This window comes from Pyxicephalus adspersus, chromosome W (genome assembly GCF_032062135.1).
Source record: "Pyxicephalus adspersus chromosome W, UCB_Pads_2.0, whole genome shotgun sequence".
Classification (NCBI taxonomy): domain Eukaryota; kingdom Metazoa; phylum Chordata; class Amphibia; order Anura; family Pyxicephalidae; genus Pyxicephalus; species Pyxicephalus adspersus.
In genome coordinates, this window is record NC_092870.1 from 9064393 (window position 1) to 9076261 (window position 11869).

An 11869-nucleotide genomic window follows, 5' to 3' on the forward strand; every position below is an offset into this window, starting at 1 on the left:
AGCCAGCATAAAGGACACACACGCAGGATCAGATATCTGGAGCTGTCTTATAAACGGGTGTCTTATTTTAATTATTTTTTTAAAAATCGGGGGTGGCTTACTTAATGGGGATGTCCTAAAATCGGGGAAACACGGTACTTTCAGAGTCTGATGACAAGTTTCCTGGTAAATCACTATCGCTGCTTTCTAGTTGTTCAAAAACAGCTTTTGCCCTGGCAAAAAGCCTTTTGGATGCCATGGATGTGGTTTGGTCTCCAGTAAGCAGGCAGGAACGTTTAAGGTCAAAGAGTGTTCAAATGAAATCAGGAAATGATGAGAAGTCAGGAAAAGTTCAACAAAAGGTCAGGGCTAATAGTGGACAAACTGTAAATTATGGCTCTGGACAAAGCTGTTTTATGCACTAATATATGTTCTTTTACATGTATTATATTTCACTGTGATCAAGCATTTAAAAGCAGATTACAATGTAATTTGCTTTTAAATTTCCCACCCGGCCACGCCTCCCCAGCATACTGACGCTTCACACGGATGTGATGCAGAAGCCGGCGGGGGATAGTCAAGGACGCCGCTGGATCAAGGGGTGCATGTAGGAGTTTTTTTTGTGACTCGGGGTTACTACTTTTTGCATGTATATTTCACCCCGAGAAACTTGACACTGGCTGTACTGCCCCCATCTGCTATCACATGTACAATGCTCCTAAATCATCAACACATTTATTATATAAAGGGTGACAGCCCCCCGTTTCTTTTATAATAGAAAATGTGTGTTTTTTTTTTCATTTTTTGGGGAAGGTCTCTCCACTTCCATCTACTGCCATGGTGGTAAGGACAGCAAGGTAAATCTGCAGCCTCCTGGGATATTTGTGTGAACATTTAAGGTGGCTGTGGGCTGCTCCTATTGCACATGTGAGTCCCATCAGGAATGTATCATAGGGGCTTTCCTATGTTAAAAAAAGCTCACTCATGCATGCCCAATGAGATCAGCACTTGATGGAACAGTGAGCATAAGAAAGAGAGAAGGCGAGCAAGCGTGGGACTCACGTCTGGACGTGTACAGATCAATTTTTTTTCTCCCCACAAAAGTTTTGCGTTATCTAGATTTAGCGCTAGAAAAGGACATCTGAAGTTAGGCTGAATTCACATTGGCAGCAAGGATGTATTTGGTGCATTTACCCCTCACTTTCCTCTTGCCAGGAACCACTGCTACTTGAAAAACTGCTAGGCCTGAGATAGCCCAGCACTTACCGCCTTGTTACCAATATCAGGTGCCTAGCAGTTTTTTTTTACTGCTAATGTGAACGAAGCCTAACTTGTTACCCCACATTGATCATAATATTACACTACTACAAAGCATGTGCAAGCAAGGCCTAACAGCCGATTCTGGAGAACAGCGCCATCAAAACAAACGGTTGTAAATTTGAAGAAAATGTGCTCCGAAATCCATGCCAGAAAACTGAAGGAACCGGATTTTCAATGGCCGGATTTTTTAATGTGAACCTGTACAAACAACTACAATTTTAATGTCTAAATTTAGGAGGTACCTTATTAATTTGTACAAATAACAGAAAAAGGTAGCTGCTTTATATACATGCAGTTTAAAGCTGATAAACTAAAAGGACAAAAGATAATAGTGGAGTTTTTTTTTTTTTTGAAGTGGAGATTAGAAAATAATCCCAGATCCATGGTTCTTCAGTGACTGAATTAACATCTTACCAGAGATGCGATTACCAAGCACGTACTAAGCCATTTATTTGAATACTTGCCAGACCTGGTAGCCAACAAAGTTGGTACTATACCTGGAAATCAGACCACCTTTTTGAAATCTTTGGGTCACGTTAGACTAAAAGAAACCCAGTGAGAAAATGTATTATGAATTGTAACCAAATTCTATCAGTTTATGGAGTGCCCCCAAGGCCACGGGACGCGCCGATCCGAGATCTGGGCAGCAAGCTTGGTCTCCATCTCCAGCACCCCAGGTACTGCACCATCCTCATACTCTCTCAGCACAGCAGCCACCAATCTCTACTATTGCTGGTGCCTGCATCCCATCTATGTTAGCTGAATCTTCCAGCTCCAATCCCATTTCTCTCCCAAGGGAGGATGCATGGGACTGGAAAGTTCGCCTCCGGGCCCTTCCTACTAGACAGGACCTGGAACAGCATCGGCAGATCGGAAGCTAGTTATAAAACCGAGTTCCAGGCTTTGCAGCGATCCCCGAAACAAGTGACTAATGGCACAAGCGCTTTACAACAAATCTGCTCAAAGGTTTCTTCTCATGAAGCACAGATCAATGGCCTCTTCCAACTCCATGACGCAGAGAATCGCAATCTTAGGCATATTATCCGCATACGGGGGCTACCGGAAACCGTTCCCACTGCGGAACTCGCCACTGCATCTTTGCTAAATTGCTTGGTATACCATCTGATGTGGACGTCGACCGGGTTCATAGAACCCCGGGCCCATAGAACCCCGGGCCCACGCAGCTGAGATTCGCAGCAGCCTATATTTGTAATTTGTCGGATACATTTCTGCTGTACTAAGGAAGATATAATGTGCAAAGCCTGTGACACCTGTTCTATTCCGTATGCTGGAGCGCAACTACACTTATCTGTGTCTAAGCTTACACTCTTCTTAGAGCCCTCAAACCTCTACGCTGTGCTGCATGAAGGGAACATCCCATACAGATGGGGATTCCCTTTTCATTTGATTCCTCGCCGAGGTTGCAAGAACCATGTCTTTAGTGACCCCTTAGACCTGCCACAGCCTTTGACCGATCTTAACCTTCAAGATGTTGTCCTCCCAGATTGACCAACTGCAGCTTACCTTGTGAATAGAGGCCCCATCGCAGATACTCACCGTTCCAGATTGGCTACTTCTACGTCTGCTACCACGACACCTGATCGCCCGATGACATCTTCTACGCCATTTCCAGTTCGCTCTCCTGAAGATCACTGAAGCAAGATGGGTTTTCCACTACCAAGCGCTTCCAGCACTGTTCTTCTGGATGCCTATTTTCCTCCCTGTTCCTCTCCTGCTTCAATCAACAGTAAAAGTAGAAAGCATTCAGCTTTGTCTGAATTTTTATTTTTTCCTTTGGCGTCACATTGGCACCTTTCCATCGATGTCCATGCCATGGCAAGTTGTTTGAATCAAGCATACAATCCTTTCTTTATTGGCCATACAAGTTTTGGCTGATCCTTAAGCACTTATTCTGTCCAATCCAGCCTTGTCTCAGCTTTGGTCAATATAGATGGTCATCCACAGATGCAGCCCTCTGGTCATAAACTTATGCCTTTCTAGTGTATATTCTATAGTTTTTTTGTTTTTTTTTTAGATTAATGCTTTATCCTTATTGTATGTTTATGAAGTGTTCGCTGGGGCTCCCATCTGAGGGTTTTGATGTTAGTGGGAGATAGAGGGTGTGTCTGCCTTAGTTTAAATGGGCATTGTAGATTTTTTTTGTCCTTAAACGTTTTAAATGTATTTTTCCAGGTGGATTTTGGACCAGCATTGCTATAAAAATACTTAATGTGTTAACTACCTGGCCGGTAAACCCGACCTTGGTTCGGGTCTATCGATTTTGCAAAAATCGATAAACCCGAACTTTTCTCACTGTCTAAATCCCCTTACTTACCTGGTCCCCGCTGCGATGATCCAGCGTAAAATATATTTATGTGGTTTTGTCTATAGGTATGTGACGTTGGACTCTAGGGAGGTGTTTTAGAAAAATATATTACTATACAGTACCGAATTATCGCATTTTCAGTATTTTTCATTTATGTATTCTTGTTTAAGCTGATTTTTGTGTATTTTTAAAAAAAAAAAAAATATATATATATATTTTTTTTTTTTACATGATTGTGTGTTTCAAACATTTTTTATATTCATGATATCTACTAGATCTTGTTCGGACATATTTCTGTAAGTTACAGGTCTACAATTTAAAAAAAAAATTTCATGAAAAACAGTGTACCGCTTTTGGTACAGAAATCCAAAGATCAGTGTAACGCCCAGGTGGTTAAACAGGCGCCTTGCCCGGGCACTTTAACATTCAGCAGTGATTGGCTGCAAACACATTCATGTATAGCGTGGCTCTGCTGGTTTAAGCAACTATATGACAGAGTCACCTAAATTTTACCTTTAATTTATTCACAATTATTTTGAACCATCTTATAGTGCATGATTCTGTAACGATACAATCGTCTAAATACAACCCACCAATAATGTACACACACTAGATACGATCGTTTGAACGATGCAGAAGTGTTGAGTACTGGAGAAAGAGTACCTCGTAAACATCCAGGATCACTGAACGACTGTACATACAATAGAGATAGCGATCAATTGTCGCCCAATCTGATCCGCCAGGACGGTCATTAGTTTCTAGCGACATTCCTTGTTCATCTGCGTCATTGGCCAGTAGTTCGCTTTTTTTGTTAACGATTATCGGACGACAAAATATTGCATGTGTGTACATAGCCTTAGTTTGAATGGGCATTGCAGATTTTTGTTTTTGTATGTTTTAAATGTACTTCAGGTAATTCTTGGACCAGCATCGCTGTAAAAGTACACGTTAAGCAGGTCCCTTGAATGGGCATTATAAAACCCAGAAGTGACTGTTGCCAACACATTCTTGTACAACACAGCTCTGCTGGTTTAGGCTTCTATATGGCAGTATTACATACATTATAAGATAAGCTTGTGGTTACCTTCTGCAATTAGGCACAATATTTTATTGTACTATTTTCCTAGATTTTGTACTAGTTTCGCTTAGTTTATATGGACATTGCAGATTCTTGCTCCTATACGTTTTTAATGTAGCCCTTCCGGTGAATTCTTGGACTAGCATAATATAAAAGTACACAATAGGTTATGCGGATCCTTTGAATAGGCGCTATAGCATCCAGAAGTGATTAGTTGCAAATCGACTCTGGCTTCTGTAGCTCTGCTGGTTTAAACAACTCAATGGAAGCGTCACTTAAACTGTAAGATAAGTTTGTGGTTGCTTTTTGCACAATATGTTATTGCACTATTCTTCCTGATTTTGTACTAGCAACATGAGAGTTCCCGTCTGGGGAAAAACGCAAGTCCTACCTTGAGTCATCACCTTACCCGCATAGGTAAACCTCCTAACTAGGCGGCTTTTCAAGGTTCTTACCTTCCCCTTAGCCTGCTGGGACATTAGCCCATACCAATCATTGAGCTTTGTCGTTGTGTGAAACCTTCTTCTATTCCCAACCCTTCATAATACCCCCCTGCCCCACCATCTCCCAACTTTACAAAATTAGGTAAATCCTTGCTCTAAATTTGGTACTTCTGATCGCCATCTCCCCCTCAACACTAATTTCGTAGCACCATAGCGCAAACATGCCAGCAACACCAATATTTAAAAATCTGCTCTCTCAATGCCAAGGGGCTGAATAGTTCTAAACATTCGCAAATCTTCTACGGCCAACACAAGGCCACAGTGCAAATCCTTTTCCAGAATAATCTGTCGCGGGGCGATGTTTGCCCCTTGGCTGTGATATAGCATGTTATATTAAATCTAGGTACTCATCTTTTCCATTCAAGAATTGGGTTGTCTATATATCACATACATCATTTACCTTACCCTCCCTTTCTTCCTCTACATTACCCCATAACCACTACTCCCTTCCCCTTCATGATCCCCTAGGGCGGGGGTCGGCAACCTGCGGCTCCCGAGCCGCATGCGGCTCTTTGGATGGGAAGCTGCGGCTCTTTCTCTCATCCTATGTGAAACTATCTATCTGTCAGCCTCGCTTTTCACTGCACCGCACTGAAAAGCGAGCTTCCGACGGACTGAAATTGTCAAAAAAGAAACAAAGTAGTACTGTTGCATATTACCGCGAAAGTGTTTTTATTAAAATATATATTTAATAAATTACCTATTTTATTATTTATCAATTTTATAGCTTTTATTATTTAAAAATTAGCGTTAAAATAATTATAGGTGTAAGTACCTATAAATTGTTATTTAATAAACCTTAATAAAGTACAAGTTCGTGCTGTAAGTAAATGTTTAATTGGTTTAATTTTTTACTTACATAATAAGTAATTATCTAATAATGCCATATATATCTAATTTGTTGTGAAAAACACTACTTATATATATGAATAAATAGATATTTTTTCTTATGAATAGATGATTTTTTATCAAAAAACTTTATTTATGCGAGTACTATTTATTGTTGGCAAAAAAAAATTTTGCGGCTCTTTAAAAACTTCGAAATTTTGTAAATTGTAATTTTTGGCTCTTCAGACTCCAAAGGTTGCAGACCCCTGCCCTAGGGCTTTGTACTTGTTTGTCCTCCTGTTTTCCCCCTCTAGTTCTGGTTAAATGACATCAGTACATGAATGGCTTGTTGTAAATACTGTCCCTTACATTTTTCCTATGGCTGGGGGTATATATGTTCTTAATTCCCTGGAAGCCATTCGTGTACAGTGCTGGATAATAAACCGTATGCAGAGTATATAGCAATGCACACAAACATTAAATCTTTATCTAAACTAAAAGTTAAAAACAAGGAGAATTTGGGGACAAATTACAAACCCAAAGTCTAATATTTTACTGGTAAAATCACACTACAGAACCTTGAACAATAAGCACACTGTTCTACACATATTATACCTTATATCCACAATATTAGAGAAATAGACCTGATGCAAATCAGACATTTCCAGTGTTAAAAAATGACAGCTGGACTCTGCCCATATATGTTCTATATTACTTGCCTTTCTCTACCTATTGTTATAAACTGTACTAATAGCATTGAAAAGTACTTGCAGGGGAATACTTTGTATTCAAGACCAATATCCTACCTGATTTTGCTCTACAGACAATGCAGGAGACACACGTCCGGTTTCAAGGATATTTACATCAAAGAAAATTCTAAAAACATCCAGCAAAACACTTTACTACACGTTCTTGTGCTCTATAGTAACCAAACTCCTGTCATTTCCTTACACTACACAAGGGAAAATACAATAGACAACAATTTTCTATGGACGGTAATCTTTCAGACAGACACAAAGCAAATCCACAAACACTAAAGATCTGCTTCCTGAAAGACCCCAAACTTACTAAAGGTATTAAAAAACAAAGCAATCATAATGAAAAACAGAACGCAGTTTGGACCAAGTGTTCTCCTCAGACCCTTTAATCCAGGCTCACAACACTGGACTTTTCAGGTAGTTGCTGATGAGTTTGGTCAAAATACAGGGGCTGCCACCCAGCTTCTCACCCAGCTTGAAAAAAAAATTGTGGGTTGAACACTGGGAACAATAAAGAAATGGGTTTATTTATAAAATGTTGAATTAACAAATAACTTTCAGTTGAGTGAGGACAGGTTAGAGAACCTGACAGGTTAGGATGATGTAATCTGCAATTAGCAATCTGTGACTGTTCATACAAACCTGATCTTATTGCCAGTTTTCATTCTGATCCACTGTGGGATTGGTCTGTTCTGTTTCTGCTTCTTGGCAAGAAACTTCTTAATTTTGAAGGTCTTGTGGGACGACTGCTGGGAGCAAAGCAAAAAAAAAAAAAAAAAAAGGTGTATGGTTATCAAATGAGTATTGAAACATGAATGAAAATATTTAATGACAGACCAAACCAGTAAACTCGAGACTGGTTTGCATTGCGATAAATGGACATGAATGCATTGCATGGCTACCAATTATTAATACAGAGTACACCTAATCAATACTCTATTACACAGTTCTTTTAAATGTGTATTAGGTGGAGCATTACAGAGTACAGGGAGCCCAGGAAGAAATCCTTTGTATAAGAAATGCATCAAAAGCCAATACTTTGTATAGGATATAGAGTGGATTAAATGTGTTGGGTTCTTGGCTCCTGTGTTGCTCCTGGAGGAATGACCTTCCTTTTACCTACCAACTACCATCAAGTGGAAAATAAAATATTGTACAAGTAGACAAGTAGGAGGTGATGTTAAATCCTCCAGAAGGGTCACTTCATCTGATAACTACTGTCTAAAGCTACGTACACAATGGATAATTTGCTCATCTCATTAGCAAAACTAGAGCGTGCACAGCATTCGTCCAACATCTTTTAGTTATTCCCTGTGGCTGATTACTAAATGAATGCTATAATGTCTTATGGAGGAGATATGAAGTCCTAAACTGAAAAAGCAAGCAGTCACCAGGAGAGAGAGCTGACAGACATGCAATGTCCTTTCTACCAAAAATAAAGCCCTGGTGGATTTTTCTTTTAGCCCTACACTGCAGGACACATAGAGCTTGGTTTAGTATGCAGCACCATCACATATAGAGTCTGCAAAGACAATGCAACTCCTGCAAAAGTTAGATTGTCCTTGGACATTCAATGGATGAAGAGGTTTGCCGTGGACTTCCAGGTCCACATGGCAGCTCCCTGGGATCTTGTGGTGACATGATTCTGGTCCTGACATCACTGCAAGTAAAACGTGCCAAAAAGTTCACCACCCAACAGTAAGCCCAGAAGCATGGTATGGACACGGCGGTTACCTGAGACAACCAGATGTAATACTGGCAACCACAAATACACACAGCTAAGACCCCCCCTCCAATTATTAAAATATATACATATATCATAGTTCTCCCCAGAGGTTTTTAGCCGGTTGCTCCGCGCGGCTGATTTGAATACCCCGCCCAGCTCTCCTCGGCAGCTCTCATCCTCGCATGCACGGATCTCAGGCTGCTCTGTGTCATCCGTTCAGAGGATTGCACACAGCTCAGCCTTCATGTGAAGGGGACACAGGCAGCCCCGCCCCCATCTCATAGCACGAGCTCTGCCTGGGAAATGTATCCATCTCTAGCTCTGCGTGTGAATTCTGAATCCTCACAGCTTTGTGTACAAACCTCCATATCTCCTAATATGTATGTCACAATGACCTGTAATTTTCAGGGTGTACAGGAGACCCTCATAGATACTAGTTATTACAATTTCAGCCCCCCAGCTTTAAAGAATTTCAAGATATGGAGGTCACAAATGTAAAAAGTTATGAAAATTGAACTTTTGGGGTTGCTGTTTCAGAGAAAAAAAAAAAAAAAAAAAAAAAAAAAAAAAAAATGTCAGTCACATTTTATGCAATCTTTTTGTTCAACCCACTGTATTAAAGCCGAAAGTCTGCAGTTCAACCGCATCTGAGTTGTTTCGTTTAAAATTAATTGTAGTAATGTACAGAACCAAAACTAGAAAAAAGTTGTCTCTGTACAAATATTTATGGACAAGTGTGTGTGTATATATATATATATTTTTTTATTATACACACAATCACTGAATCTAGTAGGGCTTCATATATTTAGCAGATATCCAGAAATTAGAACAGACTAATACAGGATGCTCCATAAACTACACTGACTTGCTGCGTTCTGCTCCCCAGAACCATGACAAATGTGCAACCCGTTCCAAGAGACAGATACCGCCAGCTGGGTATAATTCTGACAGTACAACAGCCCTATGACACCTCTATGTCAATGTAGCTGGCGATAAAGCTGCTGTACTATACATATGTACAGGACACAGCCATGTTGCAAAGCGTTCATTATCGTCTGAGGAGGAAACCAGCTCCTGTTAGCATATCCCCGCCATAGTCCACTTACTACTACCTCAAACCCAACGTTCACTGTTCTACCAATACTAAAACACACACGCCATAGCAATATTCTTCTCCGTTACAAAAGATTACAACAGATTCACTCACCATAGTAAACCGCTCAAACCCTGTCACTACAATGGCGAGTGAAAAAGAGGACGCCGGAAAAAGGAGGGCAGAAGTTATTAGTGCGGAACCATAGAGAAGAGGAGACGCACTGTGTAAAATCTGAAAGAAATATCTACTCCCCCAGTGGCTGCGGAAAGAATTAGTCTTGGTATTGTTACGTATATGTTACTTTATAGCCGACTTGTCCAACATTTTTTAACATGGGAGAAGCCTTGAAATGACTTTCAGGTCTCAGGGAACCTCTGACAATATTTATAATTTCCCAGTTCAATGTAGTTTAGCTTGGTGGTCAAATTAGGTGAATATATCTTACATTGTTGGGCACTGGGAAGAATGCCCTGGTTACAAATGTGTGTCAGTGGTAACTGACCTCAGAAGCACAAATTGCTCATTGCTAAAGGAACCCCCTTAGCAATTTCTGAAAGTTGCATGGAACTCTGGAGTTGCGAAACACTGATGTATGCATTTCCCAATGATTAAACCGTAATGTAACACTTTATGTAATTTAAATGCTGTTTTCTTCTTTTTTTAATATGCAGAGTTTTTATCAAATAAATACTTCAATGATCCTGCCGTCAGGGTTCTTGTTTAGGCACCTCCTGTTAAGAGGTGACAACTGGCTCCTAGTTTTGCTCCTATCTTCAATATTCAATGCAGTAGCAAACTAAATGTGCAGTTAGGGTTTAGGTTCAATATAATTAATATGCCAAAAACTCTGCTTTGTTGTAGATGCTGGCTAGCCTGTCAATAATAAAGTAATGTGATTACAGATTATCTGTCATAGTGATTGCATGGTTGGTAGCCATGCTCATTAGTTTCCAGTTACTCTAGCTGACAGCATGGCTCACAGAGACTGCATGGTCATAGGGCAGGTGGAGGACACAAATGTCAGTTCTAACTCGTGACATTTTTAACACATGCTCAGCACAGGACATTGAAACACAGAATGTGGTTAGAGTGAAGAGTTACATTTTTATGAATTCCAGTTCCTGATTGGTCCAATCTAAAGCAAGAGTTCTGGTTGGCAGAATATTTTTGAATGTAGTAAAAATAATGGAGACTAAAAACGAAATTACTGAAGTGTATTAGAAAAGAGCAATTACTCTGGGTAACAATTTTGAACAAATTTTTTGTTGACTTCAATTTTTAAGCTTATTTACAATAAAATAGGTATGCTGATTCTGAAAGTGCAGTTAGTTTTCTTCTATCACGTCAGGTTTTTCTCTACCGCTTATATTATTGCGATTACTGTAGCGTAGATTTGTATAGGCTATTATTTACACGCAGACAGTGTGGTCATAGGTTGTGCGCTGCTCTACGTAGTGAATAAGCAAAATCTATTTTTCTACTTACAAACGTATTTCCTTTCTTTCAGATCATGTTTGGCTCTGCCATTTCTCGTTGTAGGTGCCTAAACAACCCTGATTCATTTTGTTATATCTGTGGCAGTTTCACCATTCCCAGTCAAGGGGTGAACATCTGCACATTTGTAGATCAAGCCTATTTGGCATATTTCAAAGTTAAACTTGGTGATCAAGATAAGTCTTGGGCCCCTCATAAGGTGTACAAACAGTGTGTGGAGGGTTTACCAATCTGGACAAAGGGAACACGTGATAAGATGCCATTTGGTATACCTATGGTTTGGCGAGAGCCAGGAGATCATTTCAGTGACTGTTACTTTTGTATAGTGATAACTTCAGGATATACCAAGAAATATAAATGTAACATAGAGTATCCTAGTCTACCATCGGCTATACGCCCAGTGGCTCATTCAGATGAAACCCCAGTGCCGGTTTTCGTTACACTACCCTCTCTTGAAGAACATGATTATGGTGATGAACTAGGTGACAACAATGATGAAGAGTTGGAAATTAAAGAGGACTCTGTTCATAAGGGATTTGATCAGCATGAGTTGAGTGATTTTGCACGTGATTTAGGACAATGGAAGAAGGCTTCAGAACTCCTAGCATCAAGACTGCCTGAGAAAAACTTACTTGAAAAAGGAACAAAGGTATCATACTTTCGAACCAGAGAAATTACATTTCTCCAGTACTTTAGAACTGACAGTGGCTTTGTGTATTGCCATAACATACCTGGTTTAATGGAGGAATTGGGAATTCCAA

At 40.0% G+C, this 11869-nt stretch overlaps 1 protein-coding gene across 1 annotated transcript in view; it reads right to left on the minus strand.

Moving 5' to 3' along the window:
- Window positions 1–9850, minus strand: part of LOC140342873 (large ribosomal subunit protein eL39) — a 13051-nt gene extending 3201 nt beyond the window's left edge. The window contains exons 1-2 of the mRNA XM_072429245.1: window positions 9726–9850; window positions 7435–7538 (exon numbers count right to left, since the gene is read on the minus strand). Coding sequence (XP_072285346.1) covers window positions 7435–7538; window positions 9726–9728 — 107 coding nt within the window. The 5' untranslated portion in view covers window positions 9729–9850. The remainder of the gene's footprint in view (window positions 1–7434; window positions 7539–9725) is intronic.
- Window positions 9851–11869: the final 2019 nt, after the last annotated feature.